A 19,726-nucleotide genomic window follows, 5' to 3' on the forward strand; every position below is an offset into this window, starting at 1 on the left:
CCCCGCCCCTACAACGGAAAAGTGAAGAGAAACTCTCAGGGTTCAGTCATGTCACTCTGTTGAGAAGACAAAGACGCCTGGTCACTCTCCTGGGGCGGGAGCGTTTGCCCCGTGACTTGTCCATGCACCCCTGCGGTCCTTTCCCACACAAGGAGCTGAGAAACAACACCAGAAACTGGATGTGTGGTTGACAACCATTGTTAAGTAAAATGAGTAATAGCAGGATTTTAAGAAGAAAACAACTGCATTGGTAGGGTGAAGGTTTGGGGGCTGGGGGTAGGGGTGGCAAACAGAACACAATCACAAAACCCACCACTGCAATGTCACAGGGGAAGTAGACCGCCTCCCTGATGGTGTGGGTTAAAAACGCACCTACTGCAAACCCTAGGACTAACAGACAGTTGCTAGATGTGCCTCAGGCATGAGCAGAGGTCTGGGAAAGGCCGGAATTCAAGATACAGAACACCACATTTTCATGAGTGCTTAAGAACAGTAATGTTAACATGTGACCGTAATTTACACGAATACTTGGCATTCTGGAGCTAGTTTTGTTACTTCCAATGGTCAAAGCCCTCCAACTGAACCACCTGTGATTTGTCAATTATACCATCGCAAATGCAGGCTATCTGGAGCAGTCTTTAAATTTGAGATCACATTGTTTAAAAAATATATTTTTTATATCATCCAGTACTTTTAAAGACAGATGAGAGAGTCAAGTTCCCATGTAGGTTGGAACATACTTCATGTAAGACTGATTTTAATTATATTTCAGCACTTTCATAGAAGGGACTGTCCCAGATCTGTGTCAACTGTTCAATGTTGTATTCACTTCACAGTGTATCAAGCACCAGCGTTGCCATGGATTGGTTTCAAATAACCCTTTATATATAATTTTATATTTATATATATAGTTATATCAAAACTGATAGTACAGAGTATAGCTGGAAGAAAGAACTAAATTTAAGAGGATATGCTGACAGGATGGAGTCTGTGAACACAATAAATAAAAGTTCCCTCCCCCCTCCCAACCCTCTTCAACAAAACAGAAACAGAAAACCAGTTGTAATGTACATGGAAAATTGTGCACAGCAGATTTTTTTTATATAAAAAGTAGATTCAGGAGCACATCCAATTATAAATGATTGTTAGGAAAATCATATAAAACAATGGAATACATAAAAGTGTCAAGAGTAACTGTCAGGGTACGAAATTCCTTGGTAGCCAGATGCCCACGGCAAGCAGAACCTCTCCTGGTAGCATCACTACAAGGTCGTCCACAGAAGACTCTCCAGGGTGCAAGCAGCATGGGCAGGTGGAGGGTTTGAATCTCATACCCTGATTCATAGTTTCACAATTCCATGTGCAATTTCAGAAAGATTCATCATTTACTGCTGACATATCGCCCTTTGGCGTGGAGGAGCGGGAGGAGCCTTTGTCTGTGCTCTCTGACCCCGAGCTGCTCTGGTTCTGCTGTTCTGACCCTGCACTGGAGGTCACTGTGGAGGAGGATGTAGAGGAGGATCGAGTCTTTTCCTTAAAGTCTGTGATAATGACTGTGACGTTGCCCACAGTTACGGCCAACTGCTGTGCGGTGCTCCTGTCCACGTTCTTCAGCCGGGGTCTGAAACACATCAAGGGAGACATTTAGGGAATGACAACATCTACACGAGCCTTCCCAAAAGCTTGTGCCCATGTACTGTAGGCATTCTGACCACATTTAACAATAGGAGAAATGACCATCAGCTAGCAGAACTTTTGATCATAGTTGACAAACCACTTCTGTTCTTTTTGTTCTGGCCAAGATGATCTAAAAGGTCAGGAACCTTATCTTAGTTCCTCACTCCACCTCCCTTGGCCTAAAATCTCTTAAGTATATAGGAATCTTGGGTTTTTGATTATGATTAAATCAACAACTTAGTATTTCACTCTAGTTTCATAGTACCTTGAGGTGTGATTCGTTTCGCTGGTCTTTGTTGTAGCGTTAGCCGACTGTATACTGTTAGCTTCACTAGGAGGATCTTTCAGAATATCAGACTTTGGTCTAAGGGTAAAAGCAAAGACCCAGGAAAACAAAAATAAGTCATCATTTGAAATCTCTGACCCAAGTGCAAATTAGTACATAGTAATCAGTACCCAGATACTTACTTTGTTTTCTTGTTGGTGTTTTTCTTGGTGACACTGGGGCTAATGTCCTTGTCTTTCTCAGGTTTCTCTTTGTCAGGTTTTTCCACTTTCTCCTTCTTCTCCTTCTTAGGGGGAGGTGGAGTGGCATACTGCTGTGCCACCTGCTGTGCCACCAGCTGAGAATTGATGCGAGGTTTCCTGCAACATTCAACACAAGATACAGCATTAGTGTCTGGCTGGGAGTATTTTCTTAACAATTCAACTATCCATTATTCCACACTGTTTCAATGTTGTCTTCAAAAGGAGACATCACATGTCCTTTTGGTACATATGCACACAGCCCTGTGCAATCATCCAACAAGTTACAGGAGTGCTAAAGACACAGTCTTTTGAGCTGTCATGATTATACTGACAGCTTTCAAATATTGCTGCTGCAGAAGGCTAATCTCGTTTTATTAAAGGGACACTGGTAATCCCTTGAAAAGAGAATGAAATTAGAAGTGTGACATTCACTCCTCAATCTAATTATTCCAACTAGGCCTGCTCCCCTGCAGCTGTGATTGGCACAGACAACACATACTGGGCAATAAAAGGTAACTGTGGTTCATACAAACTCCCAAGGGATGAAGTCACTGTGAAAAAAACCTCAGACAAGTGATACATTGATTGTGTCATAACAGTTATGCCCGCACCAATCTCCAGCTGACACAGGCTCTCTCATCACTGTTGTGTGTGTAGCTTCTAAGGAGTACCAAACATTCTCACAATGCAGGACTATTCACAGACCCAAAACGGGGGGGGGGGGGGGGGGGGGGGGATGCTAGCCAATGTTTCTATATACAACAACCCCTCCTCTACAGTCACATAACAGGTCTCATAAGTGAGGTCCCCGAGCTACTGCAAGGCAAGTGGCCCTCGAGCATGGGAATACAGGTAGAGATGGTTGGGATGAAATGCTATTGACCATAATTGACCGCTGAAGGTTGGGTGAGACAGGACTCCTATAATACTAATATAAAATTTCCCCAGCTAGACAGTCAAGAGTAATCAAAGTTCTAAACCCCAAATGGGAATATTCAAATGGGCTCTTAGCAAAGTGAAACAACTGGGCTGCTAGAACATAGCCTAGTACACCAGAGCAAAAGCCCCAAGCAAAGGACCTGGAACACAGTCAGTCCTACACAGCACTGCCTCCTCACATAGTTCAGCTAGTCCTCACACAGGACTGTTGAGCAAACAAGGTTAATGGAGTACCCCTTGAAAAAACAATGTAGGGGACAATGCTTACAATTCCAGTAAAGACACAATCTCGACAAATGTCAACTCTATCAGCCTCCAGCAACAAAGGCGTTGATCAGGAAACCAGTTAGCTCAAAGTAAAGTTCTCTAAGTGAAGTTATTAAGTCATAAGATTTATATGTGGTTCTCAAACTTCCTAATGCTGTGACCCTTTAATGAAGTTCATATTGTGTTGACCCCAACCGTAAAATTATTTTCTCTCTCTCTCTCTCTCTCTCTCTCTCTCTCTCTCTCTCTCTCTTGTTTTGGATTTTTGAGAAGGTTTCTCTGTAGCTTTTGGTTCCTGTCCTGGAACTAGCTCTTCTAGACCAGGTGGCCTCGAACTCACAGAGATCCGCCTGCCTCTGCCTCCCGAGTGCTGGGATTAAAGGCGTGCGCCACCACTGCCCGGCCCGTAAAATTATTTTCATTGCTACTTCATAACTGTAATTTTGCTACTGTTATGAACTGTAATGTAAAAACCTGATATGCTACCCATTCAAACCTCAAAAGGGTCTCAACCCACAGGTTGCTCTAGATGACTATTGAGTCTAAGCCCTTGCCTCCAAACACTCATAGAACTTCACCTTTATGTGAAAAGGTGCCATCAGTTTTAACAATGAAGCAGCCCTACCTAACATGTTCCTTCAAAGAGGAATATAGCTGCAAATACAAAGATTTCATAGGCACCAAAGGAACGAGAACCAGCTGTTTACAAGATTACCAAGCACTGTAAATCAGACTTGTAACAAGCTGTCATATAGTTTAACCTACACTTGGATGTCAAAAGGAATTTTGGTGCTTGGGTGTAGTGTTATCCTTGCATACTACAAAGTCCTGAGTTTGATCCTGCTGTTAAACCTAACAAATTTGAGGCTAGCCTGAGCTACATGAGGCTTTAATACGTACAGAAAAGTACCTTTCAATTAAGCCCACTGCAAACAAAATGAACCCAAGATAAAGAGAAGGCACCTGCAGAGCACTTCATATAGAGATAGAACCAAAAAGGTGCCCAGGGGCCTCATGCTAGAACCCCAGTAAAGTTTTGTAGTGTCCTTTACCAGGCTACACTTTATTTTTACCCCCAAAGTTTAGGACTGTTAATTTGTCCTAAAGTCACTGAAGCAAAAAAGAAAAAAAAAAAAAGATAAACATTCTTTTACAACCCCCAACGCAAAAAAGAAAAAGACTGTTGAAATGTCCTTAGAAGGCTCTATCATTTTTAACAAAAGTAACAGTGTAAAACCCCAGAGTCCTTTAAAATAAATTGGGAAAGATTGGGATGGAAGGAATTACTCAATTTTGTCTTCTTTCCTTGTGGCTTTAAGTCTCCCCCTCCTCCTCTGCCAGGCTACACTTTATACTTCAATGCCAGATAAGCTGGACAAATAAACTGGACAATGGTGGTGCGTGCCTTTTAATCCCAGCAATTGGGAGACAGAAACAGGTGAATTTCTGTAAATTCAAGGCCAGCTTGGTCTACCAAGAGAGTCCCACACTGTTGTACAGAGAAACCCTCTGTGGGGGGTGGGGGTAGCAGGACAGAGACAAAGAGAGGAGAGTTCTTGCATCTCAAAGCACCTGTGAAGGTCTGGCTGTTGGTAGAGCACCTAACAACACAGCCTCCAGCTCCCTATCACAGCTCTTTGGCTTCTCCAGGATGCAGGACTCCTGACAAGGTCAGCTAGCTGCACAACTCACAAGCTGCACTCAACAGGTAAGATGTCTAAACACTTGTGACCATGTTAGGCACTCACACATCAGCAAATATGCTAATTCTTCAGCACAGACCACAAGTTTCATTATAGACAGGATGAAATTCATATATACAGGGAATAAACGATGGCCCATTCATCCTAGCACAGGCACAACAACAGTGTGTGGGCAGACAAGTGATGTGCTGTGTTACACAAGCCAAAAGGAATTAGGACTAATTAGCATAGTATTCAATTATTAACCATGAAAATTGACTCAGCATTCTAAAAGCACTGTGTTATTTGGAAATAACTGCTGTGTTCTAAATGTTGTATGTATGGCTCAATGATATCCTTAATTGACAGTTACCTTATAAGCAACCCACCAGCTCTTCCCCACCTAAACCCTGCACAGTGGCAATTTATTTTCTTAAATTCAAAGACTTGCTACAGAATAACCATCCCTCATACCCACCTCAGTATTTCTGTGTTAAGGAGCAATTTCATGACCTAAGGAAAATGAAAGTCTAGAATGGTTTCTTATATTAAGGTATCCCCGTGAAAAGCACCTAATTTTTTTAGTGCTAACTCCAAAAACATGCATATGCCAGGTTTAAAGACACAAAAGCATTTATGTGCAGCTATTCTTCCCATCTCTTGTACATGTAAAAGCCTTAGCAGAAGATAGGAATTGTAGTACATCCAACATCAAGGCCCTAGACAGACCAAATATGCTTTTATAAATACAATTTTATAAATCAAAGTTACTTTTCTTTGGAAAAAAAAAGTCTCTGTAAAAGAATTTAAATTCAGCCGGGCAAATGGTAGCGCACGCCTTTAATCCTAGCACTCGGGAGGCAGAGGCAGGCCAATCTCTGTGAGTTCGAGGCCAGCCTGGTGTACAGAGTGAGTTCGTTCCAAGGACAGGCTCCAAAACTACAGAGAAACAACAACAAAACAAACAAAAAAAGAATTTAGGTTTTAAGTTGTGAACAGCTAAGGCATGACTACATTTTCAGGATGGTTCCTCAATTTACCTCTAAGGCAATGTACTAAACTGTCCATCCCAACAGTATCACCCACCATACATGAATGGCCCTGGCTTCTTAACCAGTGCAACTTGTGCTGATTTAATCCTAATTCCTGAACAAGTAACCTATATGATTCATAGGTTGTATTAAAACCAGCTACTTTCACACAAAGACAATTTAAAACCACCATATCTGACTGTGGCCATACTTTGTAAGGTATCATTAATTTCTCTGCTTTGACGCTTAAGAAATCTTTCTTTTAGTATTAAATATAGAGCTGTTCCTTCTCTCACAAACAATCCTTCAAATTCGCCACTAGTGACCTAAAGAAATTGTAATCCCATTCTAAGCTATTCTTTCTCATCAGTATATACCAGACTCAAGAGAACCACTGTGCTCTGTAAAAACCTTCCTCCCAATTCTAACTCCAACTACTGTATAATGAAAACTTTTTTCTCCTGAGCCAGGCAGTGATGGCACAGCCTTTAATCCCAGCACTCAGGAGGCAGAGGCAGACAGATCTCTGTGAGTTTGAAGCCAGATTGGTCTACAGAGTGAGTTCTAGGATGTCTCATGCGGAAGAACTGTGTGTGAGTCTGAGCGCACGCGTGTGTGTGGTTTGTACTATGGAGTGTATGTGGAGGTCAGAGGACAGTTTGAGGGAATTGGTTGTTTCTTCCCACTATGTGGGTCGAGGGGATCAAACTCAGGTTGTTAGGCTTGGTGGCAAGTGTCCTTACTGACTGAGCTGTCTTACAAGCCATCTAGAACCTTTCTCTGAAGCTCAATGGGTTTCTTTGGCAGTTTTATTCTCTGGTCTGAGTGGTGTCAGGATCATGCCCTCCAAGGCAGCCCAAGTACCCTAATTACAGCCCAAACTGGAACTCCCGGACTGGACGGGAAGAGGACTGGCTTCACTCCCCCCTGCCCTAACAGAAAAGAGGGCCTGCAGCAGCATCGAGGTCTACTTTCTAATGCAGTGTACTGTGTGATTTTGGCTAAGTTACATTATCTGGCCAAACTTCTGTTGCCTCAATGATGAAAGCACTGGAGTAAATGATTTTAGGAAGCTTCAAACCACCCTTACATTTTTGCATTCAATATTTAATAAACACATCTTAGTGAAGTGCAGGCAGGTTTGTAGCTTACATTGTCAGCAACTCATTTAGCCTGTTTACAGTCAGCTATATCATCTTACAAACATTTTACAGTGAGTTGGATGTGACCAGAATCATCATCTTCCAAAAGGCATGCAAAACCAACTTATGAACCACAAAGACAACAACTCCCTAGGCAAATACAGTTTTAGGTGCAAATAAACTTAATAAATCAAGTCTCCCTCCAAGAAAAAAAGACATTAAAGTGATCCAATCTGTGGCCCAAATTACTTCATAGCTGTCAAAGACCCTATTTAAAATCTATGTAACCATTTCTCTAAAATACTTATGGAACACTGAGAATCTGTAATTCTTCAAACAAATATAAAAAGCTATTTGACAATTCCAGGTATAATACCCAACTACCTGCTGAAGGTGATGCTTAAGAGAAGAGCCAAATTGGACTTATTAAAATCTTTTTGAACGTTTCCCCTCAAATCTAGCCCTTAAAATTATCCCCAAAATTAAGTACAAGGAAACAACAGCTGCGAGAAGGTAATATGATCAAAAAGGCTCATGCTATAATAATTTCTAAATCACTGGTAATTAGCATTCTGCTATGGCTGGGTGCTTATAGAAGGGAATCTTAACTCCTGGGCTTGACACGAGGGTTTGTTTAACTCCACCTGCCTTATCCCAGAATGCTCATTCACACAAGGTCAAACTACACTGGATGTTGTATTTTTCTGAAGATACCCTCAACTATGTATTTGTTAGCCTTCTATCCCTTAGCTTGAGATACACCCAAGATCAAGGCTACTTGTTTCCCCATCTCTCTAGCCAAATTATCTGTAGCCAGGTTTAGGAAGCTTCAATCCATTATGTATCTGCTGCCTAACAGTTAGAACATAATTTACTACTTTTTGTTTCTCTACTAGATTATGAATAATTATAAAGCAGTACCAACCTCTTCAATTTTGCATTACACCTCTAAAATGGCTTTGAAGTGATAGCTTCCTGACAGTAGCTCAGTGTGTATTCAAGAATAGGTGTGTGTCCTCTAGAAAGTGGTGTAGAAGTAGATGTTACACCATCATGAGGCCTATCTTTTCATTATAATGCTATACTTAACTGTTTGGGTCTCAGAACAGACCTCTTTAAGGCTGTGGTTTCTCAAGGAAAAGTACATTTCATGAGAAGGGTGTGTGCAGTGCTGAGCTGTTTATACACCATGTTTCAGTATTCTCAGTTTTCAGAAGACATTAAGGAACCAAACACCAAAAAATTATGGGGCAGGTTCAAGTAGACTTTAACTCAAAACATAACTTTTATGCTTTTCCACTAAACCATATTAACTTGAGAATGAGTGAACAGATGCAAGGGAAAGGTGAAGAAGCCAGGCAGTGGTGCACGTGCCTTTATTCCAAGCACACAGGAGGATTTTGAGTTTGAGGACAGCAAGTTCCAGGACAACCATGGCTATGCAGAGAAACTCCGAAAAGCACCTCAGTCTGAATTGGTGATCCTGCCTCCTGGAATCTCAGGAGACTGTTTTTTAGAGCTGTCTCACCCTGTCTTTTATATTCCTCTCTAGGGCTGGGATTAAAGGTGTGTGCACTGCCTAGTTCCTATGGCAACTACTGTGGCTACTGGGATTAAAGGTATGTGCACTACCATAATCTAGTCTGTAAGGGTGACCAGTGGGACTGTTTTACTTTCAGATCTTCAGGCGGTCTTTACATTTGAAATTCCACTACACAAAACCAAAGGGGGGGGGGGGGGGACAAAGAATTGCACACCATTTTAAAGAGAGGCAAAATGTTTCCAGGAATCCCAGTGGTATCCTCAAGTGCTTCTAATCCAGTTTTGTACTAGGTGAGTACAAGCTCTAATCCTCCACCTTACCACCCATTTCGAATATGCCAACTACTCAAGGACATTCTCACTTTTGCTTACGCGACTAGAGAAGATTTGTGCAATCAGTTCTACGCACTGTAGTTTATAAGTATCTAGGGCCATAGGACAAAAACTTAGGAAACAAGTCCTTCAGAAATGTTGTCTTTTGTTTCTCTGGTAGAGTAAAAAAAGATCTACAGACTTAAAAAACACACTGTGCAATGAGTAAGTCTGCTTATTTATTAACTAGAGAAACCACACCATCACAAGTTAAGTACTCTGGTTTCAAGCGGGATTCCTAAATCACCAGCATGATCGCCGATTGCACAATGTTAGCTAAACCCTTCACGCATATAAAAGGGACGTGTAGACAAAATTGTGATCTTTTATTGCACAACTGGCTATAATCATATAGATACATTTCAATTCAGTATTTACTTCTAATCAAGTACCTGCTTCTTTCTAACAGCAAAGTAACTCCACTTTCATTCATGATCAAGTGTGTAACAGACTTTGGATTTTCCATGCTCCACAAATGACTGGAGTCTATATGAAAAGATCTCTCCCACCCTCTTAAAAACTGCCAACAAACTTTCTGTAAAAACTGCTAAAATATGTTAAGTATCTCCAATCTCCTTACGCAAGTCCCCCCTCCCTTTCTGTTTGGGGTCCAGATGAAGCCCTCACATCACATTTTGCTTTCACTTCTTTCCTTCTGCCTGCCTATGGTAGCTTTAGTCTTTTATGACCATGAAATTTACAGAGTTGCTTTCTAGAAATATCACTGGGTCAGGGCTGGAGAGATGTCCCAATGGTTAAGAGCACTTGCTGCATCTTTGGTGGACAAAGTCTGGACTTTATAAATAAGCTGTTTCTCCTATAAACTTTCTGCGACTTCAGTATCCAAATATGGAGTCCCCTCAAATTGCTACAGAGACCCGGCTGATTTGGGATTTGGGTAAAATCTACCTGCCACAGTCTCTAGAATACTGGGATTGCAGACCTATATATACAGCTCTAGACCTGGATCCTTCCACTTTTATCACCTGGAATTCTTTCCCATATACTTATTTGTTCTATTATTTCTACTAGTATGACTCTTTTAATCACACAGGTATAGAATTTACTGTTTTAAATCTCACATTATCATTACAGGCTTTTTCCCTATAACTGTCCTAGCTATTGCCTTGTATCCATTTGACAAACCCCATCCTTCAGAATGGGTTCCAAAGTCTACAAGTTAATAAATACTAAATGCTCATTGGATCATCTAACGTTTTAAAGCAATACATTCAAAGAAGAAAGAAGTAAGCCCTCACTAAGCTAGGGTACAAGGTGATAAATAAATAAGCATTCCCCTCCAGGTAGATGAGCTCGAACAGAAGAAGGCTGACTCATGCGCGCGTTGTGGGGTGTGTGTGTGTAACAAGGAGCTTGAATTTGAATGCCTATCACAGGCACTGATCTACAGCACTGACAAAATGCTTATGCTTTAGTACATAAGAATACTATGTTCCAAGGGCACACTTGATCAAACAATATGCAGCTAAAGATAGAAATATCAAAAGAACTAAGGATAGATTTCAGTTGTATGTACTGGTCTCTAAAATATATACAAATGCTTTCTAGAAAGAGAAAAAAGAAACTCTCAAAAAGTGGAGCTTTCCCCTCAGGAATAATGACTCAAAAGCCAAGACTTAGTTCATGTGCCTAGCAAAGCAAACAATCTGCTGTGAAAAAGAGAACCCAGGGTTCTCCAGTCTCTCTACAGCTCAGTGCTGTACAGACAGCAACAGCTCCAAAATTGCCCATCCCATTTCTATGTTTTTTTTTTTTATTTTTTTGGTTTTTCGAGACAGGGTTTCTCTGTGGTTTTGGAGCCTGTCCTGGACTAGCTCTTGTAGACCAGGCTGGTCTTGAACTCACAGAGATCCACCTGCCTCTGCCTCCCGAGTGCTGGGATTAAAGGCGTGCACCACCACCGCCCGGCTTGCCCATCCCATTTCTAAACAGCTGACACACACTCAAAAAGCAGCCAAGAAGGCAAAAGACAGTAGAACATGGTCACCATTTTCTGAGCTTTGTTAAGAGAGGCATTTTTTATTGCCGCTTTTCGAGATAGGGTTTCTCTGTGTAACAGCCATGGCTGTCCTTAAACTTGGAGATCTGCCTGCCTCTGCCTCCCTTAAAAAGGGTGCACCTCCACAGGTTGGCTGAGAAAGGAATCTTTCTATGTTGTCCAAGCTGGCCATGAGTTCAGGTTTTAAGTATTCAGCCTAGAAAATTGTATCATGGACACATAGAGTGATTACCATCTCCCATCTGTTGTACCTCTTTCCCAGGCAGGTTTCCTCCCAGCTCCATGAGACCACATAGGATTTCTGAAATACAGATCAGATCCATCTTTTCTCCAATTTGTTGCACATGAATGACATAGTATATACTTCTTAAGTGCACATCTACTCGAACAGAGTTTGGTCTCTGAGCTTTGTTCTCGCTGTGTGTCTGTTTTTTATCTAATCACCTTTGATAGACATTTATGCTTTTTCCATGTTTCAGCTAAAATGAAGAAAGATGAAATGAGCACCAACTATAAATCTTTGTGTGGACATATGTTTTCATTTCTCCTAAGCTAGAGATCTATGGCAAGCCTACATCCAGTTTTTTGAGAAGCTGCCAATTTTTTTTTTCAACATGATTATACCATTTCACACACTCTCTCAGCACTGAACATTTGTGATGGTTCTCAATCAGCAACACTGGGTACTAGCAGTCTTTTTCATTTAAGTCATTTACAAGCACAGTACCACTTCCAAGTAGGATTTGTTTTAGTTTTGGAGATATGGTCTCATGCAGCCCAGACCAGCCCTAAACCCCTCTCATCCTCTCATCTCCACAGGCAGCTTCAATCTAACTTTAACCTGCAATCCTCCGATAGGTACTGTGTTTTTGAGTATTATAACTCCACAGAAACAGTATGGCACTTGTGAAGATCAAGATGTCTACCAATTTAATGCTTAAAGCCGGCGATAAGCAATTAAGTGCTGCTTTTCTACCTTTATGTTTCAATTACATCACACACATACACAATCGTGTTACATGTATAAAGAGGCAGGTCGCGCTCAGTGCCACGTTCCATTGCTCTCCACCTTATTTTCTGACACAGGCAGGCTCTCTTACTAACTTTGCTACTGGTTGACCAGCACCTCCCCTGGATCTTCCTGTCTGTCTCCTAGGACTGACATTTCAGTCATGCACTGATACATCAGACTTTTTGTGGGCTGAAAGTAAATCAGAAGTCTACTGAATTATATGCCTAAAGAATTTAACTGAAGTTCAAGCACATAGAAAGCAAGTTTCTTTAAAAAAGGGGGGTGGGGAGCATGACTAATTTAGGCACAGAACAAAAGAAAACTTAAAAACATAACTTTGAACATTACAGTTTTACAAGATCTACTATTATTTACCCAACACTTGAAAGTTAAGCAACTAACTAAATGAAGAAGTGTTTATTTTATATAGAGGTTTGCTAAATCAGTCAAATAGATGAAGATAGCTGACAAGGACAAAAGAGATAGCAAGAAATAGCACATCAGATGACAGAATCAAAATCCAAAGGGATCAGTTAACTGGAGAGATGGCTTAGCAGTTAAGAGCATTGGCTATTCTATTCTTCCAAAGGTCCTGAGTACAATTCAAAGCACCCACATATCTGGCGCACTCTTCTGGCCTGCAGGCATATATATGCAGGCAGAATATTGTGTACAAAATAAATAAATCTTTAAAAAAAGGCCAGGCGGTGGTAGCTCACACCTTTAATCCCAGCAGTCAGGAGGCAGAAGCAGGGGGATCTCTGTGAGTTTGAGGCCAGCCTGGTCTACAAGAGTTCCAGGACAGGCCCCCAAAGCCTGTCTTGATAAACCTAAAGGACAGCAATCTGCTTGATTGATGTAGTTCTTTATAGTGTCTCACAATTCTACCTCTTCTGCTGGCATACTAGGATTACATAAGGCTACCCATTAGCTTTGGCTATAAATGTTCTATTGAGAACAATAACAGTTATCAGAAAAACCAAACAGCAGTCCAAGTCTATCTATCAGTTTACAGACAAGGAACTACAGCCCCTCGGTTTCAGTTTCTTCCGATGTTAAAAACGAAAACACACTTGCCTTAAATTATTCCAGCAGAGCTGAGAACACAATGCCGAAACAAATGTCCTAAGTAAACAAAGAACTTTCCCACATACACTTTAGGTTTGTTCATAAAGCATTATCAAGTTTTTAACTCTGGTTTAATGAGTTAATGAGTTAAACCAGAGTTAATGAATATATAGTTAACCAACTATATATTCCTCCAAGTTTCAGAGAAATGTCTAAGAAGGTTGATGTTACAGGAAAAAATATTCCAATTATGCAAAAGACAAGCCTATGATGTTTAGGCATCCCTACCATTGAGAAGGCTGAGGCAAGACTGCCACAGGCATGAGTTCACTCTGGTTTATATAGCTGAGCCTATGTTTTCTAATGATTATGAGAAGATCAACAGAGGCAGTGGGAGGTGGAAAAGCAGAAGGAATAGAGAAAAAGGTGTAAAAAACAGGCATGAAGTCAGTGTGTTTTCAAGGCAAAACAGATCGAGATTCTGATTTAGATTATGAGAGAGGGAAGGGAAAATATGGAAGGAGCTGTCATCACCCCACCTACCTCCCTTGTAGAAAAAAGATAAGCTACACTAAGATTCTCCTTATGAAGGAGACCCAAGACTTCAATCACCTAGACCAAGATCTCCAACAGGCACCAGTTCCTTCCTAACAGGAGCTGCATGTAAGCCAAGGCTTCTGGGAAGGTCAAGGGCTGGGAAGAGCAAGGGTTCACTAAGTAGTGTACTGTCAGTGGAGACAACCACCAAGTGTGGCGTGGCAGCAGCAAGATTTGTGACACAAAAGAAAAGGGTTAGCCTCAGGATGCAAGGAAGCAGATTCAAATCCATTAACTGAAATACTTAAAGTGTCCTACACTAAAGTAGGGATTAAAGACTTGGAAACTGAAACCAAGACTAATGCAAAAAATAAGTTAAAGTTGGGGAAAGTGTAATGTAAGATTCTTGGTGCCCCTGATAATGCATCAGAACAAACATTTTCAGAATCTGAGAGATGAATCAGCAATTGAAGTCATTGATGATCTGAATGGGAAGTATTTTGGTGGGCAGGTGAGAAAAGCATGTTTCTAAAAATCAGAGAAGTAGATCTTGGATCTGTTGGAACAAATTTAATTTTAGAGCTCATGATCCTTATAGGAGCTGCAGACTGAGCAATGAAACATTCATCAGCCTCAACGGCTGCTGAATAAACTCTAAGCAAACAAAAGGCCCATAATACTACTGGGCAGTCTCCCCTTAGCCAACATTGCTTTCTTTTCTTTTCTTTCTTTTTTTTTGGGGGGGGGGGGTTCGAGACAGGGTTTCTCTGTGGTTTTGGAGCCTGTCCTGGAACTAGCCCCTGTAGACCAGGCTGGTCTCGAACTCACACAGATCCACCTGCCTCTGCCTCCCAAGTGCTGGGATTCCAATACTGCTTTCTAATATATCAGCTAGTCATAATCTAAAAACACTACAAAGGAAGTTCCAGAAATGATCAATTCACAAGTTTTAAGTAACTTTTACTATGGTGTAACTGTTGTCATCTGTATTATTTTTTTTTAATTTTATTGTGCCTAACTTAAAATTTAAACTTCATCCTAAGTATGTAAAAATAACCAAATGGATAAAAGAAAAATATTGTGTGGGGGTGTGGTTTGTGCCGGATGCTTTGGGGGATGGGGGGAGGGACAGTGCTGAAGGGAATTGGAACACATCCCTTAAAGTTAATACCTATTGTATTAGGTTTTGAGGTGGACTTTGTTTCTCAGTCACCTTGGAAAAACATGTAGAATCTTTCCCAGAAAAAGATCATCAGACTCACATCCTTGGAACATATCTACTCTCTGTGCTATGAGTTAACCAAATAGGGAGGAAAAAACGAACACTATCACAAATCAAATTTCTATCCCGCCACCCCGGGTTTGTCTGCATGGTCTTGGCTTTCCAGAAACTCTTTAGAACAGGCTGGCCTCGCGTTCTGAGACCCCTGGAATTAAAGAAGATGGGCCACCACTGCCCAGCCTCTGCTGGTTCTTAAGCTGGCTGAGTAAAGTCTCTTTTGGAAATCTTAGCATATAGTACGACAACTATTAACTCAGACAATAAACTGCACAACAGAAGGTGTGATCTGTGGACCCCATCCATATTGTTCAGGCTGTGTCCAGAATTCATCCATTTTCCTAAAACAAGAAGCAGGATTACTGATTAAGAGACTATGTGCAGGAATGTGGCCGCCAAACCACAAAGACCCTCTGGAAGCCTTAATGACAGCTTACATGGTGAGCAACTAAAACCTGTACCTGCCAACAGCCATCAAGTACCCAAGTCTTCAGTAACAACATACTTTCTCCAGCCCTTACCAAGCCTTCAGATGAGGAAGGAGGCAGCAGATGATACTACTGGAACTTCATCAAGGATAAGCCCCTCCCAGACACCTTACAGAAGGCTGTACATATCTTGCAATTACTGACTTGGGGGTAATACATTCATCAACACAACAATACAGACAGAATACATAGAAAAACACCTATTACCTCCCAAATGTACAATAACTTTATCAAGTGATGGTGTCTTGGAGAGACAATAAATATCTAACTTATACATTATGATCAAATCTACTCTAGAGAGAATAATGGCATATCTAAGTAAACCCAGAAGTGGATCTTTATGACCATGTCTCTATGTTCAGAGAAATGTGTTAGGCAATTCACTGTTCCAAGAGCATCACACTACATTTACATAAACCTAAATAGTCTGCATACTATATGCTGTACAGTGGTGGTATTAGGCATTATAGCCTAATCCTCACAGCCCCAAAAGGAACAAAAACCACGGCATTAAATTCAACACAAATGATACAATCAAGATGTACTAGGTGAATGTGAAGCTGCTGCTGGCATAACATAGTAAACTGTTTTACAGTGAAAGAGTATGAGTATACATGAAAACAAAAATTACAGTAAATATTTAAGCCAAGTCAGATGTGGTGGAACACACCTGTAAAATCAAGACTTCAGAAGTTGAGGCAGGAGGTCCAGGACAAGAAGGCTGGGGCCAGTTTGAGGCTACCCTGTTAACACACTTCAATTATTCATTCATTGTCAAGCCTTAAGCATTGTGTCCAGGTGTGAATGGCATATTTTTCATCACCAGCAATGCAGTAGTAGTAGGCTTGCTTACTAGGTAACTAGGTTACCACACACAGTACTTTACATGAATTTCCAGTGTGGTGGCTAGGATGTTACCAGGTAGGAGGACTGGTTCAGTTCCTTGATAACATCATGGGACCATCATTGTATTTTTGGCCTGTAATTGACCAAAATGTCATCATGTGGCACCTAACTTAGTAACCTAGCTAGTCCACAGTCTCTTCAAATATTCAATCAAAATTTGTCAGTTGTCAGGCAGTGGTGGTGTACGCCTTTAATCCCACCACTGAGGGATCTCTGAGTTTGAGGTCATCCTGGTATACTGAGCAAGTTCCAGGACAGGCTCCAAAGCTACAAAGAAACCCTGTCTCTCAACAACAACAACAACAACAAAAGTCAGTATTTACTTTATTTCTTTAAACCTGGAATCAGCAAACTTTTTCTGTAACAAGCCAGGCAAACTCAAATACAGCAATGAGAAAAAAAAAAAATCAACACTTAAGTAGACCATTAAAAGCTTAATCCTTAATGTAGCTTAGCTTGTCAAAGAGCAGAGTACTCATGAAGGAGGTGAGGTCTTCATCTTAGAACAATTCCAAGAAGCCATTGAAATATTTTCTAGAGGAAACTCCACTCTCCTTATTTAATTTGCCTTAAGACAGTATTTTGTCTCAGTTTCTAAAATTAGACACATTAATCTCCTAGGTAGAATTCTTTTCCTTAATAAAAGCTCCCCATTAAATGTCTTTTCTCAAGTGAAAATATCACTGCAGGCACTTGAAATCAGTCTGGTGGACCAATCAACTTCCCCACAGGAAAAATAACAGGATCAGGCTACATCAGCCACAAATGGGAAAGGTGGGTGCTCACTGTGAAATCTAACTGTCTTGCTGTCACTGGGGTACAAGGTCTCCTGCTTGGTGACTGAGGACATTGAGGGAAGACCTGACTTTAGTGAATCATCTGCTAGAGTGAAAGTGTCAAGCCAGATTCTTGCATACCAACAATAATACAAAGAAACCTTTAATCATCAGCATTTCCGATACACAATTTGCATGTACATCAGAGTCCCTGCTGACACAAACCTAAAACTGAATGAAGTCTATATATGCTTAAGTCAATATTACAAGAAACTTTATTTTCAAAACTTCTAATAAAACTTCCCTATAAAGTACTTTAAAGAAGTGAAAAAGTGATAGTGTGAAGACTACAGGTTTAAAACAAAGAAATGAAACTAGTATTTAATGAGCTTAATTAATAATTCAACTCCATTTTCTTTTCTGCAAAGGGTAAAATGGCATGTGTGTGAACATGGACAGACAAACACACACGGGGGGGATTTCAATATTAAAAAATCATTACCATGGTGAGAAATGAATGGCTCAGTAGGTAAAGGTGTTTTGCCATTAAGCCTGGTGTAAGTTTGATTCCCAGGACCCAACATGGTGTAAGGTAAAAACTGATTCTACAAGTTCTCTAACCTCCAAGCACTGATGCACACATACACACACACTAAATGAATAAAACATAGTGAAAGTCGTTATCAAAAAGACAATGAAAGGGTGGATTTTAGCACAGCAGCTGATATCGATTAGGGGAAGATTCATCTCTCCATATGCTAGAAACACTCTGGCTGGGTAGCTCTACTTGTTGCCTGAAGAACACAAGTCACCTTGGTCCCTTGTCTTTGGAGCAGTCATGAAGATGCTGCTGAACAGAAGATAGAGGGGGCATTTTCTGAGGGTCTTGATAGTAGAAACCAGATATGGTGGTAGATGTTCAAGTGCAGTCAAGCTCTCAAGTACAGAGAGATGCAGGGAAAGCTTCCACTACACTTGTGGTGACTTGGATAGTCACCCCAGCACATATAACTAAAACTTTGTCCTCAAAATTCACACTCACAAATTACTTAATTTACGGCATGGAAGATCAGGCAAAGCCACTACAGAGATTCTAGCTTAGATAACGCTTTTTGAAGTTTACCAACCAAACAGCTTAGGCTTTCCACAAGGCAAAAGCAAAGAACACTGACTATCCCTGTGCATTTAATTCCCACAACAATTAAAACCACGGACAATTAATGGGCAAAAGACCAAACATGACTACCTTCTCTCCTGTTTATTAGGATATGTTTTCTAAGTTGTGAGATTAACCACGTTTTGGTTTTCTTTTTCTGCTTAAAAAAAAAAATCAGTCCAATCTATATTCTGTAACAAAAACGAACTCTAAGGCCTTGCTTTTGGGGGAAGTGTGTGTGTGTGTGTGTGTGTGTGTGTGTGTGTGTGTACACAAAATCTTGCCCCATGCATCAGGTTGGCTTCAAATACACAATCTTGTGTGCCTCAACCTCCAGTCCAGAACACTGGCTTTACAGGAGTAAATACCATGTCCAGATAGGGGTGAGGGGCAGAGAGACCAATCACTTTATAGAGTTTCTAAGTCCTTAATTTTAGTGTGTTTAATCTTTTAGGTGCAGTGGCCTTGCTCTAATTCCTTATGATTACACTAACTTCCTTTAGTGCTCACTTGATTTTCTTAAAAGTAGTACTCACGGGTAAAAACATACTGCTAAAGGCTAGAGATGAATCCTGAAACTCATGTGCCATTAATAAACAAGCATCAGACAAAAAATAAGTGGTCTACCAGTCAGTTTAGAAATTTTAACATTTAGATGATTTCCACCTCTTAAAAATAACAACTAAAAATCTTGGCTCTATTACTCATGTCAATAAAATTGCTGTGGTAAGCATTAATGATCATTTGATAACAACTGCTTTGAAAAATAACCACTCTTCATAAACACTGGTCATTTCCCCTCCAACCAGTTTCCCATAGGACTCTCTACCATTTAGTGAGTAGGCTCTTTCAACCAGGCCTAAATGCCACAATGCCATACTCATCTACTGACTGTCTTCTTCAAGCATTCAAGATGGGGGGGAGGGGGCGTTTGGAAGGTTATTTATTGATAAGTAGTTCTCACTCAGGGGATTCTGATAGGAAGCCTGGAATTTCTGTAGCAAAGTCTGGTGGGAACTGATTCTCAGGAACAGCCAGCCTATTGTTTCTCACACCCTTCCTCAAACACTATAGTCTTCACATTCCTGCTGCTGAGAGACTCCAGTCTCACACTAAGAGATACACCCACCTTCCAAGTGCTGGGATTATAGTCACCACTGCCCAGCTATGAACATATAAATTTTAAAGTAATATTTTTATTGATGCTGAGAATTTCATACACATTCTACCAATGCCTCCCAGTTCCTCACACTCCACTTCATGTTCGAGGGAGGGAGGGAGGGACGGAGGGAGGGACGGAGGGA

At 40.8% G+C, this 19,726-nt stretch overlaps 1 protein-coding gene across 1 annotated transcript in view; it reads right to left on the reverse strand.

The window, feature by feature from the left end:
* Positions 1 to 258: 258 nt before the first annotated feature.
* The window catches only part of LOC121439359 (RING1 and YY1 binding protein), a 49,104-nt gene continuing 29,636 nt past the window's right edge, over positions 259 to 19,726 (reverse strand). Inside the window, exons 3-5 of the mRNA XM_041639877.1 lie at positions 2,146 to 2,322; positions 1,943 to 2,041; positions 259 to 1,621 (exon numbers count right to left, since the gene is read on the reverse strand). Of these exons, the coding sequence (XP_041495811.1) occupies positions 1,369 to 1,621; positions 1,943 to 2,041; positions 2,146 to 2,322 (529 nt within the window). The 3' untranslated portion in view covers positions 259 to 1,368. The remainder of the gene's footprint in view (positions 1,622 to 1,942; positions 2,042 to 2,145; positions 2,323 to 19,726) is intronic.

The sequence above is a fragment of the Microtus oregoni genome, unplaced genomic scaffold, assembly GCF_018167655.1.
Source record: "Microtus oregoni isolate MIOR12 unplaced genomic scaffold, Mior012 000002F_ref0000024, whole genome shotgun sequence".
In the NCBI taxonomy this organism is placed as follows: Eukaryota; Metazoa; Chordata; class Mammalia; order Rodentia; family Cricetidae; genus Microtus; species Microtus oregoni.